This window comes from Culex quinquefasciatus, chromosome 3 (assembly GCF_015732765.1).
Source record: "Culex quinquefasciatus strain JHB chromosome 3, VPISU_Cqui_1.0_pri_paternal, whole genome shotgun sequence".
NCBI lineage: Eukaryota > Metazoa > Arthropoda > Insecta > Diptera > Culicidae > Culex > Culex quinquefasciatus.
Window position 1 is genome coordinate 159,502,814 of NC_051863.1, and position 23,007 is coordinate 159,525,820.

General features: G+C 41.0%; 1 protein-coding gene across 6 annotated transcripts in view; it reads right to left on the reverse strand.

Moving 5' to 3' along the window:
- Positions 1-954: 954 nt before the first annotated feature.
- The window catches only part of LOC6044944 (inositol 1,4,5-trisphosphate receptor), an 89,373-nt gene continuing 67,320 nt past the window's right edge, over positions 955-23,007 (reverse strand). For 5 of the 6 annotated variants that reach the window (XM_038258824.1, XM_038258828.1, XM_038258825.1 and 2 more), the window contains exons 4-13: positions 20,785-20,971; positions 18,819-20,720; positions 18,361-18,692; positions 18,008-18,300; positions 11,763-11,984; positions 10,874-10,936; positions 9,518-10,624; positions 5,017-5,246; positions 4,249-4,953; positions 955-3,870 (exon numbers count right to left, since the gene is read on the reverse strand). In XM_038258824.1, the coding sequence (XP_038114752.1) occupies positions 970-3,870; positions 4,249-4,953; positions 5,017-5,246; positions 9,518-10,624; positions 10,874-10,936; positions 11,763-11,984; positions 18,008-18,300; positions 18,361-18,692; positions 18,819-20,720; positions 20,785-20,971 (7,942 nt within the window). In that variant the 3' untranslated portion in view covers positions 955-969. The remainder of the gene's footprint in view (positions 3,871-4,248; positions 4,954-5,016; positions 5,247-9,517; positions 10,625-10,873; positions 10,937-11,762; positions 11,985-18,007; positions 18,301-18,360; positions 18,693-18,818; positions 20,721-20,784; positions 20,972-23,007) is intronic. The other variant, XM_038258829.1, reaches the window with a different exon arrangement.

Below are 23,007 nucleotides of genomic sequence, written 5' to 3' on the forward strand. Positions count from 1 at the left end.
TGAACAAATGTTTGTGGGGATGTGTATACACACGATTTTTTTCCACACGATTATCTCAGAACTGACTGAACCGATTTTGACCGGATCCGCCTTATTCTGTTCGTTTTGGGGTTCCCTAAGACCCTATTAAATTTTATTTTGTTTAGTAAAGTTTTTAAAAAGTTATGCCAAGAAAGAGATTTTTGTAGATACAAAAAAGGGTGATTTTTTGCATAATCGCAGAAGGCCGGGTCTTTTTGTTTACGTGCGAGAGTCGCGCCAGATGCGAAACGCCCGGTTGCCACATTGCTTCAAATGAGAGTCTGCATGTTTTCTGGAAAAGTCTGTATCAGGTATATTTTTTTTCATAAACTTATTTTCATTATTACTTTGTAAATGTGAGGAAGGTACCACCCACCTAATGGTGGTTTAAGAAACGTTTTTTTTTAATCGAATGTCATCGTAAGATTTTGAAAAAAATTAAAGCTTTTAAGCTGTTGAGTTTTAGAATTATCCCACTGGTATACCAGCTCGGAGAATGTGTCCTGATATTTTTTTTTTAATTATTTCATTTAAAAAAAGCACGATTGCAAAACAACATCATACAGCTGGGCAAATTTCCTACAATTTTTCTTTGCAAATTGTGCTGATTGCTCAGATGTAAGAGGATATACTGAATATAGTCTCTAAAAGTTTAAAAATTGTGAAAAAGAGTTTTTCTCAGTGTCACTAAATTTGCCCTAATTTTTCAACTGACGATATCTCAGAAATGATTGATTGAATTTTCAATACCTTAAATGAAACTATTTTGAAATTTCATTCTCTTTTTGATTAAGATTATTTCAAGCCTAACATTTTAAAAGAGCTACAGACACTTATTTTTAAAATTTTGAACTTAGTAAAAAAAAATGAGATTATTTTTCTCGAAAAGAGCAGAAAATTTCACAATGGTTTAATTTTTTAACATTAAAATCGAACCTCAGCATCGTGTCAAAACTCGTGTAACCTACTCACCAGCACCGAGAAGAAGAACGGATGCAGCAACACCCCAAACACGCAGAACGACAAATACCCAAAATGGTACAGCAGCTCAAAGTCCGTGATGATCTTGAACAGGTTCTTCTCCAACGTGCCGTAATTCCCCATCAGACTGATGATGTGCACTCCCTTCATGATGACCGTGACGCAGCCCAGCAACCAAACCGTCGGTTCCGGCCCACACGAGAATATCAGCCGCAGTATGAGCGCCACCACGAACGTCCGTATGCCGGATTGCCGCGGAAGTGTGATCACGATCGCCAGCGAAAACAACATCACGATCCAGATCAACGACGACAGGTGGAAGCTCAGCTCGGGCACGCCATTTTCAAACGGATAAAAGAACGCCACAATCAGGTTCATCAGCACGGCCAGGTTGAACAGGATGTTACTCCAGAGGGACATGTAGCTGCTGACCCAGAAGAGCGCGGGTTGACCGCGCAGCTTCTTCTGCCACTTCATCTCGTTGAACATGGCCTCGTGACGGTCGAAAAAGTCCGCGACCTTGCTGCCCTGGTCGTCCCGTTCGGCGGTGTTGAGCACGCGGACCTTGGTGTCCTTGGTGAGGTACTCGCAGATTTCCGGGATGGGGAAGACGATCTGCTCGAGGGTGCGATCGTGGCGGACGATTTCGATTTGGGCCGTGTGGGTTTGGTAGAACATGAGCGCTTGGTTGGTTTTCATGTTGGCTTTGGAGGCGGCCGGTGGGGGGAGGGGACCGGTGGTGGTTGTGTTCGTCGCGGTTGGAGGGGGAGTTGCGGGGGTTGTGGTGCTGCTGTAGGTGTCGATTTTGAGCAGACTCGCGAGCTCCTTGTTGTGCTGGGCGAGTTGGTGGCAGAGGATGTAGATGTTGTGGCCGACCTCTTTGGGGGAGACGCCCACGTCGTCGTCATCGTTCTGGTCGTCGCCGATTTCGTGCTTTACGCTGTAGCCGTCCTCGGAATTGCCGTCGCTCTGGTTGAGCAGAAGAAGGATGTTTTCGTCCTGGTGGTACGCTCGGCAGGCCACGTCAACGAGCTGTTTTGGGTTCATGTTGGCGAGGATGCGCTCGGCGTTTTCGCTGTCCCCGCGGGACTCCATGATGGCTAGAAGGAGCTTTGAGGCGTTGTTCTTCAACTCGAGTACGAGGTCCATGCGGTTCTTTCCCAGCGGGTTGATGTCGTTCAAGATCAACGCGGTGATGATGTCCAGCCCGTTGGACTCGTGCGTCGCGATGCAGTTCTGGTTGTCATGGCACGGTCCCTGGCAGTACTCCGTTAGGGTCTCCAGCGTTTGGTTGATTAGGGAGACGTTGTTCTCGTTGATGTAGAGACCTAGCAGGCCCAAACCTCCGGTTGTTGAACCGCAAATGCAGTCCAGGAACATGAGCGTCTCCGACACCAGGTTGTAGTTGGTCTTGTTGTTTTGATTTCGCAGCAGGTTCTGCAACTCTGGATTGTGGTTCTCGCAGAGTAGCTGCAAGAACCGCAGAATCGGCTGCATGACCAACACCTTGTTCGAAAGCTTGTTATTCTCGTCCTTATCCTTGTGCTTCTCTAGCTTCTCCGCCAAAATGTCCTCCAACGCGGACGACCCAATACTCATGAGCGCATTATCGTCCCCGTTCTCGGAACCCGTCCCGTCCGTCGTGGCCGCCGCCAAATTCCTCGCGTTCATGTACGACTGCTGCGTCATCAACGCCGCGTTCTGCAACTCCTCCTTGAACTCATCCGTAATCACAATTCCGTTCACCTTGTTCACATTCTTGCGCTGGAACTTGTCAAAGTCCTTCCCGTCCGTCTTGCTTTCGTTCGCCTTGCTGGCGGCCATATCCGACGTGTTCACCGTCACCGTCGACTTGATCTCCTGCTGCGAATCCTTCATCTTGTCGAAAAACACCTTGAAGAACGACTGACTCAAATCGTTGCTCAAGAACTTGTTGTACATCCCCTTCTGGATGATCGGATTGCCGCCCTCCAACAGCGCAATTCCCAGCTCGATCGCCTCCACGAAGATCGACGACGAACTAATCGACTTGATCACCAGCTCAATCACCAAATCGCTCGCGCCCTCCTTGTCCAGGTCGTTCTGAACCTCATGCAGTGTTCGCCCAGCCCGGATCAAATACTTAGCCCCAGGCCCGTGCGAAACCGTCGCCAACGGCGAACTCACCGCCGCCGCCGCAGGACTAACCGCGTGCAGCGACACTCCCTTCTGCAAATCTCCTCCCAAAAGCGACGCCGGCAGCGCTGGCTGCACAAACTCGTGCCCAAAGTACCGCTTCAACAAGATCACCCTCAAATGATCGCCCTTGTCGCCGTAATCGCAATCGATCGTCATCATCTCCTTCAGCGTCTTCAAGATCTTCACGCACAGCTTTTCCTCCTTCTCCTCCAGCAACTTCTCCGTGTGCTTGATCAAGTGCCGTATAAAGTCCCCAGTCTCGCACTTCTTCCGCGACTCCGTGTTCAACGGGAACAACAACTCCGACCGGTACAGAATGTCCACCAGCAGCGACTGCTCCGCCTCCACCAACGGCTTCAACTTGTCCTCCAGCAGCGACACAATGTCCTGCAGTCCCTCGATGATGCTCCGATCCATGCGCATGATCTGCGACTGCGATCGCTCCATCTTGGTCTGCTTCGTCACCAGCAGCCACTTGCTGGTTTGGCGCGAAAGCAGCGCCGTCTTGTTGAACATCTTCACGACCTGGTTCTCCAGGTCGATCGGGATGGCGATCCCGCGCGGTTTGGCCTTCTCCGAGAGCGTGCGGATGCAGTTTTCCACGTTGAAGCGCTGCGACGGCGACAGCCACTTGCACTGGGTCAGCTTGAAGGACGACTGGAGGATCTTGACGAAGATCAGTTGGCGTTTCTGAAAAGGTGGGCGAAAATTAGCGATTGAATTTGAATAAGACTCAATTTAAGTTTAATCAAGCGAAACTTTAGAGGTTAATATATTTTTTTAGCGCAGGACTTTTCACTCCAAAACCCGTCTAGCGATCGAACTAACAGTGTGGGGGCCGCTCGCTTGCCTTCGACCAGAAAAGCTTTTTCAGCATCGGCATCCGCGCTTCGTCCATACTATTTTGACGCAGCAGTCGATTCATCTGGTACCTTCTTCCTGCCAACAAACGCCGAATTGCTTCCTCCCCCGCCGACGGAGCCCTCTCCAGTTGGGGTTGTTTCACCCGTTTGGTTAGTTTTGAACTGTTAGTATGACTCAATCAAACCTTAAAGAATGCGATCTTACCTGCAACGCCGTACTCTGGTCCGAGAACTGACTGTTGAAGAAGGTCGTCAGGATGTTCATGATCTCGTTGCACACGTAATTCTCCAGCTGGCGGTTCGTGAACGTTCCCCCCTTGACCACGTTGTTGATGTCGATGAGGAACGACTTCTCAAAGAGGCACCACATGTGGTTCGACGAGTAAATCTCCTTCACCTCCACCTCGGTGTCGATGTAGCAATGACAGAGAAAATCAACATACGCGACCTTCACCTCCGGAATGCAATCCGGATGCGAGATCATGGCCACGATGTCGTCCAGCGCAAGCAAACTGTTGCACTTGATCTCCGTGTAGACGTTCTTCCCCATCGTACAACACGCCAACAGCTTAACCAACTCAATGTGGTACATCAACGGGCTAGAATCGCCCAACTCCCCATTACTGTACGTCCTCATCAACTCCACAAAGTAATTAAAAGATGATTTGTCGTTGTAAAACACCAGCACGTCCTCCCCCGCATTGACCAACTCCTGCATCACCATGTCCTGGCACTTGCGAATGAACTGATTCTCCGCCTTGATGATCGTCTGCAGAAACTTTAGGTACTCCACGTGCCGCCCGTGGATCTCGATGCAGTGGACAAAGTGCTGCACGACCTTATCGCTGACCTCGTTGCACAGGTTCAGGTTGTCCTTGAAGATGGCGCACACCGTTTCCGCCTCCAGGATCTGCTGGAAACGAACCAAGTGATCAGACTGAAATTCGACCAAAGCCCCCTCGGACAACGTTACCCCCGGGTTCAGGAACAGATCGAGCTGCTTGTGCAGCAGGATCTGGTTCTGTTGGTTCCCGAGGCAAAAGTTCTGCAGGAACTCGTGGGCGAGCCGCATCAGCTCGTTCATCCGGTAGTCGTCCTTTTCGTCGTACGGAATCTGCAGCAGGTCGAGCACCACCGTGTGGACGCCCACGTTGCGCAGCAGGCGCTGCTCGTGCTTGCGCGGCTTCATCACGTCGCCGGGACCTGCGCGGAAGAAGAGAGAGGGATATTTAACTAGTTTTATTTTTAATATTTACAATTTTAAATTAAACATTAGGTACATATCACCAGCGTTACCACACGTACAGATATTTGAGCACATATTTAAAGTTCAAAATATTTTTTTCATATGATTCCAGCAATTAATCAAGGTGTTGATTTATGTACCAAAAAGAGTATCATTTTCCTAAAGCTTTGACTTTTTTTATTTTGGAAGATAATGTCTAGTTTCAGAGTTTAACTCGTTTGAGCATTTTTTATGTTCCCAAATATCTGTACGTTGCAACGCTGCAGAAAAATTGCTAATCTAAAAAAAAACATTTTGACCATTTTTAACTGCGGGAAAAAAAATAAAAATGATGTTTTTTTTTAAAAACAGTTTAGTTTTTTTTACAAAGTTTTCTTGGTTTCACTGTGATCAAAATAAATTATTAGCCATTGTCTTAAGCAAAGGCGGAGAACGGAATTTCAGACCGGTTTGGTGTCTTCGGCAAAGTTGTTGGTATTGCTTAGTACTTCTCAGAAATAAAAAGTTACTCAAAAAAAAATTACCCGTTTTGCAAATTCAATAATTTGAAATAGTAGTTTATGCAACAAGCTGCAAAAAATTGATTTTTTTCAGCACGTGTCGTACATTTATCCAACGAGGTTCACCGAGTTGGATAAATACGAAGAGTGCTGAAAAAATCAAGTTTTGCAACGAGTTCCATACAAATTTTTTTCCAATTCCAAAAAACACACTGAGTGAAATTTTATGTCAAATTTTCATTTTTTTTTGTCAATAAATCGATAAAATCAAAAAATGTTCAAAAGTGTTACTTTTCGAAACACGTGATGAAAAGTTCAACTTTTCAGCACCCATTTGAGTGCTGAAAAGTAGAACTTTTCAGCATTTATTTTGAAAAGTGTTGCTATTCAATTCTGTTATTTTTGGTACAGAAAAGTAGGCTATTTCGTCGTTCAAGAATGACAGGAAAAGTAAGTAGTTTCACGACGGAATTGCAAAAAATAATTTTATGTATCTAGAGTTTTTTCAATAGGTCCTACAAACATATGAAAGACAATAGCATATAGCAGGCCTGTCCAACCTTTTTAGCTCAATTTTTACATTTTTATCGTCAAAATAACTGAAAATAACAATTGTTCATTTCTTCATGGTTTATTTGATGGAATCAGTTCTCAGATAACCAGTGAACATAAAGCTGCCAAATTTTGAAAAAAATATTAATACAATTCGTTTTTATCTACATTTTACGTCAAAAATCAATCAGGCCTGACCAGTTTTTCATTTAAAACATACATAAAAATGACCTGCAAAAATATTTTTCCAGACTTTTGTCAAACTTATGTTTACTGGTCATTTGAGAACCGCTTCCATCAAATAAACCATGAAAAAATGAACAATTCGACGTCGTCGTGCTATCTTGTCGCACCCGCCATTTTGACGTTCCGAGAAAAACGCGTTTTAATGTTTGACCTTGAATATTCAAAAACGAGAGCACGCAATGTAAACAATAACAAACACGTTTTGTTTGGCTCACCATTCTGTGCATTGTCCCAAAGTTTGGTTGAAGTTGGTTGCTGGAGTTCCGAGTTATAATTACAAATGTTTACGGTAGTCTAGCTTGTACGTGCGACAAACGCATCCTGACTTTCCTGGCCTGAAATCCCTTTGGCCTTTTGTCGCACTTACATCAATTTTCATGGAGTGACAAGATAGCACGACAAGATTGAAACTACTTTCATATGTAAAGTGACAAAAATGCGCGGAGTTTTTTCGGTTTTTGTTGAATATCTCAGGATTGAAATCGAATTTTGGGGATCTGTGAAGGTCAAAAGGTGAGGCATTGTGAGCTACACAAAATGGCGTTCTTAACTCAATTTGGCCCAAAATGCACGTACGACAAGTTAGCACGATGGCGACGAATTGTTATTTTGACGTTAAAATGTGACAATTGAGTCAAAATGGTTGGGCAAGCCTGGTGGAGCTGTCAAAGGCAAACTTATGGGAAATTGGACGAGCTTTCGGGTAAAAATACTTTCGAGACTGAAAAATCAAGTCTGTCATATAGAAAATGCCAAAAACCACAAAAAAAGCTGTTTTTTTAAACATTTTTATTTTTTAAACCGCTGTAACTTCGCAAGGATTGGACTAAGGACCATGGTCAACATGGAGACTTTTATGTAAAATTTTCTGGAGAATCGATTCGCACTATCGGTTTTTTTTTTTAATTTTGACGTTTAGACCACTTTTCAAAAAAACAGTTTTAGTAAATGATTTTTGTATTATTTTAGGAGAGACATACCATCCTGCATTTTTCGTGAGTCTTTTTGTAACATTTTAGGCTATTTCCTCAAAAATTTTGAACGAAAAAAAAATCATGACTTCACCTTAAAATTTAACTTTTGAACATAAAAATTGAAAAATCCCATAGAAGTGACGTGTATTTTTCTTTAAGTGTAATTTTTACAGAAAGCCCGTCCAATTTCCTACAAGTTTGTGTTTGACCACTTTGTGATACGATGCAACGGCATCGAGATACAGTCATTTTTAAATTACAGAATACAAAAAATATCGAAATAACTTACGCCCTTCTCAAATGTCATTTTCGAGTACAATTGGCTACATATACACAAAAATGGCTTTTATACACCCTTACCAAAAATCATGAATTTTTGAGTTCCAAATCCCACTTTTCATACGATTTTTTGAGTTCAGGTACTACAACCATAAAAATGGTTATATGGGTTGAACTGAAAAATTCGCATGAAAAGTGGGATTTGGAACTCAAAAAATCATGATTTTTGGTAAGGGTGTAACGTCATGATTCGAAATCCGGACACTTAGTACCATATTATTTTTGTTAATGCTGGCAAAAATCATGTAATAAGTTGAAAATGTAGAAATATCATCAGGATTTAATATAAACAGTCGGTTTTAAGAGGATGCATGCAAAATATGACTTTTCTAACAATTTTTCATCAGAATTTTAAAATTAAAATGACTTGTTGTGCTTCGAATCCCGGACACTGTTAAAAGCTGATTCGAAATCCGGACACTTTTGCTTCGAATTCCGGACACTCGATTTTTCTTATGAATCGCACAAATTTGGACTGAAATGTTAGAGAATGGCATTCTTTAGGTCTCAAATAAGCTGTTAACATCAAAACAATCGATAGTTTATATAAAAAATTGCTAGAATTTAAGAAAATCAAAAACATAAATTTCTGCTCGGCCTTCCCGGTGCTTCGGACCCCTATGAAATATTTCCGTTGAAATGTTTCACATTTTTGGTAAACTTATAATTTTATTTTATTTAAATGTTTTGGCAATAACTGCAGCGTTCAAACAAACTTTAAATCAAAGTTGATGTTAGAATTCATCAAAAAACACAGTTTTGACATTCATAATGCGAACTTATATCCAAATAATTGATAAAACAAGTTGAAGTGTCCGGGTTTCGAAGCGTCCGAGAATTCGAATCATGACGTTAGGCCTAGGATAACATGTCTAAAAAGTTTCATTGAAAGGAGAGGGTCGGGTACAAAAGTACCAGTAAAATTCCTGATTTGAGATGAAATTGCTCAATAATGTTCTTCAAATTGCTAATATTGAAGTTGAAGTTGGGTAATTGTCTACCAACTCACACGAAATCGGGAAAAGTTTCCCCGATCCCACTTCGATTTACGTGAAACTTTTACCTAAGGGGTAACGTTTGTCCCTGATTTCGAATCCGAGGTCCGTTTTTTGATATCTCATGACGGATGGGCAGTACGACCCCTTCAAATTTTGAACATGCGAAAAAAGAGGTGTTTTTCAATAATTTGCAGAAGAAAACTGGTTTACCTATCCTATCCTTTTAAGTTATTTTCAATAAAATAATTGTTTGTGAAAATAATAATTAAGTTTACGCAGAAATAAATACCAACAAAAAAAACAAATGATATTATTCACAAAAAAAACAAATACAGTTAAACCTCGTATAGTGCGCAGGCGTTACACTTTGTATTTCTTCGGTAACTGTAAAACGACTTAATATTTTTGCAAACTTTTTTAAGCTAGTTCTATATTAGAAAAAGACGAACAAATTGCTTCAAAAAGGTTGCAAAAATATTATACCGTGTTTGAGCAATCGACGAAATACAAAGCGTAACGACTGCGCACTATGCGAGGTTTGACTGTACAGTCGACTCTCTTGATGTTGATAATCCTTAATAAACCTTTATGAACATAGAAATAAAACTGAGAAACTCACCCGCCGTAATGCACAGCTTGTTCATCCGGATCAGAATCTGCTGAATCTTCTTGTACTCCTGCGCCTGCTCCGGATTCAGCTCCGGCCCCTGGTCAAAGTTGAGCTGCGACTCCTGCTTGACCAGCTCCGGCTTCACGTGATCCTTCCCACTCCCACCAGCCCCACTGCCGTCACCCTTATCCGGCTTGGAGTTCCCATCGCCACCACCTCCCCCTTCACCCCCACCTTCCGCCGGTTCGTCCGACTGCTTGGACTTGTACACCCACAGTTCGGACTTTTCCACGCTCTGCCGCAGCACGTCCAGGTCGGACTTGATCTGCTTGTACGACTCGACGTCGCTGTCGGACACGAGCAGCTGGACTTGGCGGAAGGCGTGCAGGACTTCCTGGCGTTGGCTAAAGTGGCGGAAGAGGAGGTGCAGGGCACCGGAGACGAGCGCCGGGTACTCGTGCATGATGAGGTGAAGTAGGACCCGCAGGAAGGTGCGGCCTCCTTGGCCGTCCAGGTCGAGCGGGTTGTAGGTGTCTTCGTTGCAGCCGAAGATTCCTTCGGCCTGGATGCCGATGGATTCTAGGTCGATGTTCTTCTGGCGCAGGTTGATGTTCTCGGGGGTGGATGGGCCTAGTTTGGGGTCTGGTTTGGCGGCTTCTGGAGTCGGGGGTTGACTCTGGGTTTTGGGTGGCAGAAGTGGTTGCGTTTCGTCGGTGGTGGTTGCTGGGATGGTTTCCGCGGTTGAAGTGGACGCTAGGGAGATGGTGTCCGGAGTAGCTTCCGGGGTGGTGGAGTTCTCCGTCGGAACAACCGGAGCTGGTGCTGGGACGACCTGTTGCTGCTGTTGATGGGCATCGGCATTTTCGTCAAACTCTCGCTTGAAGATCGACAGCAGACAACTGATCCGGTAGTCCAGACGGACGTCCAGGATGAACTGCAGGATTTCGATGATCTTCAGCTTGGTGTCCATGACCAGCGGGTACTCCTTCATGTACGCCGACACGGACTTGCGCTGCTGGATGGTTGGGGACACGATGGCCGTTGAGATCGGTCCCAAGGTTAGGGAGGTCATGACCGCGCCCATGTCTCCGATTCGTCGCAGGACTCCACCTTCAGCTGTGGAAGGGAAAGAAGTTTAAATCAGTATGAATCCGTTACAAAGCGTTCAACAGCAGGTGTGCATCGTGTTCTTCTCCTCTAAAACAAGGTGATTTAGACTAAAAAGAAGCAAAAACCTCCTGCAAAAACGAGTTCTAACTGTGCCAACTCGTGAAGATGGTGACTTGAAAATCCATTCGTGTTCAAAAATGTTCAAAAAGACATCTGAAATTGAAACCAAAACCCCTTCCCGAGGGAAGATCTTACCTTCGGGCGCGGCGGGAGTGTGATACTTTTGCATCAAAGTGTGGAGAATCATTCGGCGGCTTTCTGTCTCGAGGAGATGACACGATTGGCATGGCATATGTATGGGAGACACATTGATTCGATTATGGTCAACAGTTATTTGAGACATTTTTCATTTCATATCGAGCATTGCGAGAAGTGCAAAGTGGGGAAATATTCGGAAGAAGTGAGAGTAATGGTGAGAAGTGAGTCAGAATTGAAGTTTAGGACGAACGATCAACCATGCGGCTCCATCAATCTACTTGGATTCCGAAAGGAGTGAAAAAGTGCGGAAAATGTTGGCTCAACAAGGGGCTGCACCACAAGACAGAGATTCAACTTTTTTTTGTATAAGTTTTAAGACGGGATCTTCTAAATATTATATGGTCTTTTATAGACTCATATTTTTCATATATATTTTTTACTCTATCCCTGATTGTAATCTGACCTCCAAAATAAGATCAAAATCTGTTAAAAAATATTATTGAAGACTGAAGAGAAGACGTATCAAATTTTCAATTTAATTAAAAAAGACAGTTAAAATTTGTCTGCATTGTTGTTTGCATTCTAAAATCAGCTAAAATATAAGCTGTAGGCAAATTTATATGATGCAGCTTATTACATTAACCAAATTTAAAAAAAATATTACTCAGTTGAAAAACTACTTGCAAAAAAAAATATAACATTCAAACTAAACAGAATCTATTCATTCAATATCTACTCATTCACACGAACCAACTAAAATAAATCTCAAATCTCTGAATTAAAAATATTTAAAAAATCAATATCTACCCAATTTTCAAAAACAAAAATCTACTCAACCATTCATCTAAAAGCACGCAGCCTCAAGCCCTTTCACACACGCACTTACCGTTGGCCGCCTCCGACAGGCTGTCGGAACGGTCTTTGGCCTTGCTGGCCTCAACGGCGGCCAGCACGGCCACCGTCGACGCGGAACGGGCAAACTTCCGGGCGATCGGCGGATCACCCGCACTAATCCGCCGTGACCCGCGACGGCCTCCTCCTCCGCCTCCTTCATCCGAGCCTTCCCTGGTGGCACCCTCTGATGGCTCACCGTCCTCTCCAGAAGCTGCTGTTCCAGGTTTGAGTGTGTGTTTTTTTGTTTGTTTGACAAAGTACCAAAAAAAAGCATATTTCGGTCCGCGCAAGGCACAAAAGTTTGTAATTTAATTAACCACATTCACAAGAATAAGAAGAAAACGGAGAAACGGGAAAAACTAAGTGTGTACAACGAAAAGGCCAAGTAAAAGGGCGGAAAATTTGAGCAAAAAAGCGGTTTGGTAAACTGGCTTTAAAATTTAGCCCACAGATAAAAAGACGCAAATCTTTTCCTTTTTACATGATGTACAGTTTAAAACGAATTAAGTTTTAGTAAAAAATTTAAATGACAAAATAATTTTTATCTATTCAAACGTTTGAATTTGTGTAAAAAATAAATTCGGTAAAAAAAAAACGATAATTGACGATAAAAATCTTATAAAATTTGAAATGCGAACTTAAATAAATTACATAACTTAATTTAAAGCAAAATCTTATTCCAAATCTTATTACTTTGTTTGCTAAAATGAAATGAAACGCAGAATGTCTCGGGACCAAAGGTTTATGATTTAAAATATCCAACAACGGTGCATTATTATTAACAAGATTATGAGATATGATTTGCAACGCGGCGAACTAAAATTGGTTCAGCCGTTTTTGCGAAAAATCTAAAACCATAAAAAAGGCGTCCTTTGATACCCATTTTGCTAATTATTAACAAACAACAAATTTTGCTTCGTTTGATACCCTTACTTTCGAAAAAATACGGTATTTTGTGAAATTTTTTGTTCTTTTCACAAAGTGCTTCGTTTGATATCCATATTAGGTCGATGCAAATATTTAAAAAAGTTAATAAAAAAAATATAAAAATTTAAATAAAAGCCAAAGTCTTCACATTTAAACGAAAAAAAGTGTTTTAAAATGCATTTTACACTAGTTCAGTTGTTTTGCAGTCATTAGTTTTCAAAAAATCTAAGATCTGACAAAAACAAAAATTGTAATGAAAAAAAAAAAAATCTGCATCGAAAATTTTCAAAAAATCTTAAGATTTTTTAATAAACCCAAACATGCTAAAAATGATTTTAAACGCAGGAGAATGTATTTTAATTTGATTTCAGCTGGTTGCACTTGAATTTTCATTGAAATTTTGAAGTTTATTGTAAAAATATTCTTTTTGCCCCCTGATTTTTCGGGCCAATTTTGAAGGGGGGGGGGGACAAAAACTTTTAAAAATATTTGTACCAGCCTTATATCCATCCATATTACAAATTATTAAAATTTGAGTACTACCGAAAAATTCAGTATTTTGTAAAAAAAACCAGTATTTTACAAAAAAAAGTCTAAGATCTGAAAATGCACAACAAATTTTGCTTTGTTTGATATTCTTACTTGAAAAAAAACACGGTATTTTGTGAAAACTTTAGTTTCCACAAAAAACTGAAATTAAGTGAAAATGCAAACAAAATTTCACTTCGTTTGATATCCATATTGCAAATCTTGTAAATTTGAATATTTTCGAAAAAATACGGCATTTTGTGAAAATTTTATTTTTTTTTTTACAAACAATAAGATACATATAATTAAGTGCAAATGCATACAAAATTCGCATATTATGAAAATTCGAGTAAATTCGGCATTTCATGAAAATTTTAGAATTTTGGAAAAACTTCAATAAAGTGAAAAAGCATGAAAATTTGATTTCTATCAATAATACGGTATTTTGTGAAAATTCAAGTACTTTATCAATAAAAGGTCTAATAATATGGAAATACAAAACCGATTTCACTTCGTTTGATACTCGTACTTTCGAAAAAAGCAGGCTGAAATTTTAGTTTTTTACAAAAAACTCTCATTGAGTGAAAAATCATAGAGCAATCAGGATTTTTTCTGATATTTTTGTTCCCGACCCTCTCCGATTTCAATGAAACTTTGTAGACATATTATCCTAGGCCTATATAAGCCATTTTTGTGTATATGGAGCCGATAGTACTCGAACATAAAATTTGAGAATGGGCGTAACTTGTTTAAATATTTTTATATTTTCCAATTTAAATTACTGTATCTCGAAGCCGTTGCATCGTATCAAAAAGTGGTCAAAGACAAATTTGTAGGAAATTGGACGGGCTTTCTGAAAAAATACACTGGGATAGCCATTTCCATGGTATCCCGAACCGGTTCCGGAGTGGCCAGATACGGTCCAATTTTCTTTTTGCTGGTTTCAGTGTGCATGGCATGTAATGCCATGAAGTTTGATATGTCGCACGATAGGCTTTTACCAAATTAGCCGTTTGGCCACTTCCAGGGTATCCGGAACGGGTTCTGGAGTGGCCAGATATGGTCCAATTGGCTTTTTGCTGGTTGCAGTGTGCATGGCATGTAATTCCATGAAGTTTGATATGTCGCACGATAGGCTTTTACCAAATTAGCCGTTTGGCCACTTCCAGGGTATCCGGAACCGGTTCCGGAGTGGTCATGTATGGTTCAATTGGCTTTTTGCTGGTTCCAGTGTGCATGGCATGTAATTCTATGAAGTTTGATATGTCGCACGATAGGCTTTTACCAAAATAGCAATCTGGCCACTTCCAGGGTATCCGGAACCGGTTCCAGAGTGGCCAGATATGATCCAAATGGCATGCAACCTGTTCCGGGACGTATGACTCGTATTTTTAGATATTGTATATAGTTTAGTATGCATTAATCCATAGCTAAATATAATAAAATTCCGGAGAACCGGTTTGCCGGAAAATGTGTTCCTTTGGAATCGATTCCCAGGAACCTATGTGACCAAATCGGGTCCGCATAGCACAGGTGCCTTTCTAGACATCCATAGCTTTCATTTGCGTCCAAAAGAACGAAAATCTGTTGCAAAATGGATTTTTTCCAATTTTCAATTCCGGGGTCATATAGACTCCTTAACACCTTTAACGTAAGTTTTTTTGTAGCGCCCTTTCTAGGTGGCGCTGGAGATTGCTTCCGGTTGCAAAATGTTTAGTTTACAAAGTTAGGAAAAGTCAGAAAGTTTCAAGTCTGTAAGTTAGAATGAATCGAGAAATTAAAACGAGAGATGTGAGCCGGTAACATGGAGTTAAACTTTCGCAACTGTCATGGTAAACTTCACAGAAGCTTGACAGAAAGTTTATGTTGCACTTTTAATTTCTCGATAAAAGTTACAGCACATTTTATAAGCCGTCTGGGTCATATAGACCCTAACACCTTAGGAAGGTTAAACCGATCTAAAATGATGTTATTTGCCATTAAACCTTCCGATTTTTATCTGTTAAAGTTGAAATAATGAAACTTTTTTTACATTTACTCGCAACTTTGCAGCTATTTGCTTTTTTACCAAATGACTATTTTGCTGCTTTTAATAGAAAATTGCCGAAGCAATACAAAAAAATAAAATTGTAAACTTTAAATGCACCCCAACTTTATGTTTTTCTACTTTTAGTTTAAAACGGGGTTTAACCCGTTTCCTATTTTATATTTATTTTTTCACCGTCATGTGACCGGACAATTTTACCTAAAAATCAATGAAAACCTCGAACTAAAATGAACCTGAGCAATTCTCTACGAAATCGGTCTTTTTTCTTCAATTTTAATTTTTGTATTTTTTAATCCGGCTGAAACTTTTTTGGTGCCTTCGGTATGCCCAAAGAAGCCATTTTGCATCATTAGTTTGTCCACATAATTTTCCATACAAATTCGGCAGCTGTCCATACAAAAATGATGTATGAAAATTCAAAAATCTGTATCTTTTGAAGGAATTTTTTGATCGATTTGGTGTCTTCGGCAAAGTTGTAGGTATGGATACGGACTACACTGGAAAAAAATAATACACGGTAAAAAAAATTTGGTGATTTTTTTATTTAACTTTTTATCACTAAAACTTGATTTACAAAAAAACACTATTTTTAATTTTTTTTATTTTTTGATATGTTTTAGAAGACATAAAATGCCAACTTTTCAGAAATTTCCAGGTTGTGCAAAAAATCACTGACCGAGTTATGAATTTTTTAATCAATACTGATTTTTCAAAAATCGAAATTTTGGTCGTAAAATTTTCAACTTCATTTTCGATGTAAAATCAAATTTGCAATCAAAAAGTACTTTACTAAAATTTTGATAAAGTGCACCGTTTTCAAGTTATAGCCATATTTAAGTGACTTTTTGAAAATAGTCGCAGTTTTCATTTTTAAATTAGTGCACATGTTTGCCCAGTTTTGAAAAAATATTTTTGAAAAGCTGAGAAAATTCTCTATATTTTGCTTATTCGGACTATGTTGATACGACCTTTAGTTGCTGAGATATTGCAATGCAAAGGTTTAAAAACAGGAAAATTGATGTTTTCTAAGTTTCACCCAAACAACCCACCATTTTCTATCGTCAATATCTCAGCAACTAATGGTCCGATTTTCAATGTTAATATATGAAACAATTGTGAAATTTTCCGATCTTTTCGAAAAAATATTTTGGAATTTTCAAATCAAGACAAACATTTTAAAAGGGCGTAATATTGAATGTTTGGCCTTTGTGAAATGTTAGTCTTGATTTGAAAATTCCAAAATATTTTTTCGAAGAGATCGGAAAATTTCACAAATGTTTCATATATTAACATTGAAAATCGGACCATTAGTTGCTGAGATATTGACGATAGAAAATGGTGGGTTGTTTGGGTGAAACTTAGAAAATATCAATTTTCCTGTTTTTAAACCTTTGCATTGCAATATCTCAGCAACTAAAGGTCGTATCAACAAAGTCCAAATAAGCAAAATATAGAGAATTTTCTCAGCTTTTCAAAAATATTTTTTTCAAAACTGGGCAAACATGTGCACTAATTTAAAAATGAAAACTGCGACTATTTTCAAAAAGTCACTTAAATATGGCTATAACTTGAAAACGGTGCACTTTATCAAAATTTCAGTAAAGTACTTTTGATTGCAAATTTGATTTTACATCGAAAAATGAAGTTGAAAATTTTACGACAAATTTCGATTTTTTGAAAAATCAGTATTGATTAAAAATTCATAACTCGGTCAGTGATTTTTGCACAACCTGAAATTTCTGAAAAGTTGGCATTTTATGCCTTCTAAAACATATCAAAAATAAAAAAATTAAAAATAGTGTTTTTTGTAAATCAAGTTTTAGTGATAAAGTTAAATAAAAAATCACCAAATTTTTTTACCGTGTATTATTTTTTCCAGTGTAGTCCGTATCCATACCTACAACTTTGCCGAAGACACCAAATCGATCAAAAATTCCTTCAAAAGATACAGATTTTTGAATTTTCATACATCATTTTTGTATGGACAGCTGCCGAATTTGTATGGAAAATTATATGGACAAACTAATGATGCAAAATGGCTTCTTTGGGCATACCGAAGGCACCAAAAAAGTTTCAGTCGGATTAAAAAATACAAAAAAAAATCGAATGACCGAAATCCTAGAGAACTGCTCACCTTAGAAGAGAAACAGCATTTTTTTTTAAAGTAGGATTGCGTGAAAAGAAATTTAAAGGGGGGAAAACAGATCTCAAAATTTGCAATGGCCTTATCTTTTTATTTTTAAAGATTTTTCAAACATATTTTTTTAACTTTTAATTATTTATAACTTTGTAACAATTCGACAAAAAATAAATCCACAAAACGTATAAGAACTGTTTCTAGCATTGATGCCGAGCTAATCTTCCAAAAACGAAAATATAATTGAAGTTCAGTTACAAATAAACTGAAATATTGCGTTTTGATTCGTTTCACGTCTTTTTATCTGTGCTTTAAACTTGCGCATTCTTCTGCCACGAAACGAACGACAGCACAACAAGCTACCTCTATATACAACCAATTAATCTAAATTGAATTGCCATCAACGGCAACGACGACGACGACAATCAGGACCCAAAACCGAACAAATTTAGGTGAGAGGGAGGGAAACTTAAATGGAAAACCCAAGATACGGTGGATTTAATGTCTTTTTGATCCGGATCCGAAATTGGTGGGGGTTGGACTTTCAACTTAATTCCGCACGAAATTGATACCAAGGGTCACCGCAGCCGGTACTTACAGTCAATGTGTCCTGTCGGGAGGCCACTGCCGTCGCCTTCGCCCACGCAGTCCAGGATGTTGAGCAGGGTTTTCGTGAGCCGGAGCAGGTCGCTGAAGCTGTAGAAGCCAAAGTAGATCAAATCGCGGGCCAGCTTCACCACCTCGAAGGTCAGCTTGTTCTGGTCCTGGTCGGCGAACCACATCTTGGACACCACGTGGTTGCACAGGTAGTCCTCGACGAAGGCGATCGTCTTGTTGAACCGGGCCCGGACCGCTTCCTTGTTGCTGTCGGGTTGCTTCTCGATGTCGTAACTAGAAGGGGAAACGGGTATGTGGTGAGGAAGTCTGTGACTTCAAGTTCTGCGAACTTACTCATTAATCGACATCACCGGTGGAATTTCCGACCACAGCCGAGCGTACTTGACGGGCGTAACCGGTTCCTGCGGGTCGCGGTCCACGTGCAGGTGCAGCATCAACCGGCAAAACGACGCCCGCAGGTCGTACGGTACCGTCTTGTCCGACATGCAGCGCAAAATCAGATCGATATCCAGATGCGGCGACAGGTTGTTCAGCGCCAGGTACTGCCGGTTGAGGCACATGTTCGAGAACAGGTTCAACTGGTGGCGGTAGTAGTCCAGGATGGTCATGTCATGGGTGCGGCCAACCTTCAGGCCCTGCGCGAGCCGGCTCATGGACTTGGATTGCTGGCGATGGGATAAAGAGAGCGAAGAATGGAAATTAATAATTTATTGGGGGGTGGAGTTCGATGGAACGTCGAAGCTGGAACAAAAGAAATTATTTGCTGATTAATAATGTAACAGTTCACTCACCGTTCGGTTCTCCCACATCAGCACCACCTCGTAGTGCTTCTTTTTCTCCTCCTGCTTCCGGGGTGTCCCCGGTTTCGACTCATCCTCTTCCCTATTCTCGTCCACCTCAAGGATCTCCGTGAACTGATTGTTTCCCCGCTCTATCGCATGAAGATGTGCCAACCGCTCGTCGTCCACTTCTCGCAGAAAAGTTTCAATCAGGATGTCCGCATTCTTCGCACTTAGGACACTCTTGCAGATCAGCTCTTGCGTTACGGCGATCGCCTTCTTGTTGGACACGCAAAGATCGGAAAGGTAGTCCAGGAAGCGGCTCTGCCAGTTGTTCATGTTTTTGCGCACAAGTCCGACGAAGGTCTCGATTTCCGCGGCCGTAATGTGCTTCTCCAGCAGCTTCCGGTTGTTGTGGAGCAGCGCCGTGATGGTATCTTCCGCCAGGATGTCGTACCCGATCTGTTTCTGCATCAGGCCAAAGTGCTTCGCGATGTACTCCTGGTTTTTGCGGTAGTCTTGCTGGCTGAGCTTCAAGATACGGTAGCATAGGCGGAAGATGTTTTTGTACGGAGTGTTTTTCGGATCGCCGAGTTCGTCAATCTTGAGGAACGGGCCGTCGCTGTTCTTTGTTTCCTGGAACGGACCTTGCAGGATCTTGAACAACTGCTTCAGGATATACTGCTCGCGGAGCAGCTTCTGACGGTCACGGTTCGGGTTATTAATCGTTAGATCCAGCGCGTCACCCTTGTTCTGCTCGTTCTCCTGCCCAGCGATGAAGAAGACAATGTCCTGCAGGAGAGCGATCAACGAGCGTCGCTCGTTCGGAGAAATGGATCCATTCTCCAGCTTGGTACTCATGGCTTGAAGTAGCTTACACGCGTCGTTGGCAAAGTCCAGATCGCGGACCTCCACCGGAGAAACCGGGATCAACTGAAACGCCTCCTTGTCCTCTTTGACGGCGGAACATCCGACCTTGGACATGACCGGTTTGTCTTCGTCAATATCGATCGGGGCAGATGTGGCGTGAACCCACGTATTAGAACATAAATGCCGCATCCGCACATAGCTGTTCTGCGGAACCAGACCTTCAGGCCTCGTAATAGTCGTGGAATCCAGCTCGAAAACCGACGCAATATCCGTCGAGTGCGGTACCGAGACCAACCGGAAGGAATCACCGCTCTGCGGATGACTAGAATTGCTGGACTTTTCCGTACGCGAGATATCATCGTCAATCTCCGCAGCCAGATAGTACCCCGTGGCAAGGTGCTTGAACCGGAACAGCGAGTTCCAGTGGCCGGCCCCACCCCGGCACGAATCATGCTGCACGACCTCAATCTCCCACAGCGCTTTACTGCTAGTCGCAGCCGTTGCACTGGTTCTCCCAGTCGTCCTCAAAAACACGTGCTGCTGCTTCTTGTACTCGTCCATCGTCAAGAACTTCTCCTGCTCGGCGTGGAACAACCGAACCACATCCCCACCCTTCAACACGTCCTCCTGGTTCTCACGATGCTCCATAAACAGCGTGATCTTCCACGACGATGACGAGTTCAGTACATTGACCTCCTTACTTCCCGGATTATCCGGCAGCTCATAATTCGCCGCCACGTGCAGATTCTGCCTGTTGGCATTCACCGGCTTCATGATGACCTTATCATTGACCACCACGTTATCCCCAGCAGAACGCAGCTTGTAAAACGGCATAATGTAGAACCACGACCCCTCATTTCCATTCGCGTCCAAATACACCCGCATCGCATTCTTCTCCAGCAACGCCGGCAACCGGATATTGACCGTAACATACTTGTTCGACTTCAAGTGCAACAGCTGAACCACACTCCCATACTGGACCACCGTCCCCAGCAGCTTCTTATTCTCAGACTCGTTCTGCTTCTTCTCAATTTCGGCAGCGTGCTGCAAAAAAAAAACCAAAATTACAAACCTTCAAACATCACCCTAACCTAAACAAAAAACTCACGTGCAATCGCTTCAGCAAGCTAGTGTCCGTATTGGTGGTCGTACTCTGTTTGGCCGCCTTCCAGAACTGCTTCTGGGCCGAGTACCGGTTCATCGGGCAGATCTTGATCAGGCAGTCGCGGAACTTTTCCGGCGGGTCGTTCAGATCACCCGCGCCCGGACACACGACGACGCGGTCATCGACGAGGCTGGTGGAGGGGGAGGAAAGGAAGAGATTGCATCAAGGTTTGGTATTACATTGATTGTTTAGAAAAAAAAACGAATGTAATCATTTTTATGTTAATCGAATTTAAATTGAAAATTCATTCAAATTTATCCATTTGTTTTTTTTTCTATTCTTTTTGGTTTAATTTCTTTGAAATTATGACATAAGTGTTCAAAAGACATCCATTTTTCAAAAAAATGTACTTCAATTCAAATGACGATAAATTGTAAAAAAAATGTTCTTATCTGGAAGAAGTTTCTTACATTAAATCCCAATTATTCATAACTATTTCTCCATTTCAAATATTTATAAGATTCAGTCTATTATAGAGCGTCCAATTTCCCGGGGTTACAAACTTCCCGGGAAACGAGAAATTTTCAACGAATTTCCCGGGAAATTTGAAATTTATCGAAAATTGTTCTTATTAATATTATGCAATAAAATTGTATAGAATGGCAACTTATATGGTTAATTGGTTATAAAAAAGTGTGAGGATCAATTAATGCCTTGACTGCTTGAAAAAAGCATACAACTTGAAGATAATATATGATTTGCTTAGCTTTTATTGGTAAGCTATCTTTCAACTCGTACAAAATATATAAAAAAATGATGATAAGTTGTTTTATCAAGAAGTAGGTGTTATTTTTTAATCACAGTATGTGGACAGTGAGTATAATAAATCCATTCTCCAAAACCATAAAATTGCTTTCAAATTTGGCTATGACCACACGGAGAAAAAAGACTTCCCAAAATCGTGAACAAGTGTTCATGAAAAGGGGAACCTCGAGCAAAGTGTTCAAATCCCATGGTACGATTTTTAAAAAAAAAACGTACCATGAAATTTGAACACTTTGTTTTTGGTTCTAATTTTCATGAACGCTTGTTCATGATTTTGGGAACTCTTTTTTTCCGTGCAATTTGAGAGAATATGATAAAATATAATATTGAAAATTAAGCTGAAACAAAAAGATAAAAAAATGCAGAAAAAATTTCAACCCGGTAAATAAATATATATTTTTTTCAGGACAAATCTTACTGGTTTCAGCCCATAAATAAAAAGATAAGCATGAAATTTACATCAGAATCTTCTTTTTCACTTGAAATCAGCCCGGGAGCATGTTGACAGCTCCCATACAAACTGAGCGTACCCCTTTTTGTGGGCCCAGTGGGCCTAAGATGGCGGCCTTTGCTATCATCTAGCCAAACATTTGAAAATGGCGAATAGTTTAAATTAATATAGTTTTTGTCTTGTTTCGGTTTAAAACGACAAAATAAGCATTCTGGAATCATTTTCTCGAAAAACTTGTTTAAAGATACGCCACGTTTAAATATTAGTCTCGAACAGTTAGAGGGAGCGTGCCGCGAAAGCCGTCACGAAAAAAAAGTTTCCCATGCAAATTTTGAGTTGCGTTTTTAATGGGCGGACTCCGCCGAGGTCCACTTGCCATCTGTCGGTGGATACGCGCAACTCACGAAAACTGTCATGTTAGGGGACGGCTGCTTGAAATACCATTTTTAAGGAATGACAACTACAAATTTTTAATTAGTTTGTTAATGATTTTTTAATGATTCAGCCTAATAAATGACTTTGGTTGAAAGAATTTTCGTAATTTTTGTTGTCCAACAAATAACCAACCTCTATTCCCAGTTGTGGATGGTTCATAAAATAATATCATCTGGAATAAACCTTGACATGAAATTTTAAGATGGTCTGACGAAGTTCAATAAGAACAGTACAGTCATCCCACATATTCGGAACACCCACAATTCGGAACACTTTTATGATAATTTTTCAATAGCATGCCAAAAGTAGCTTTTCTGTCGACCTTACTGTTTTTAGAACCTTCATTTGGACATTATCTTGCTATTTCACTAGTAAAAGTAGGACTTTTTGAACAAAAAACTTCATTCCAAGACTATTTTGTCCAGAGCAGCAAAACACTGCCTCCAAATCGCCTGTTTCATAATTGTGGGATGTTATTGTGCCTCCCACAATTGTGGAACACCTGAATTTAACTG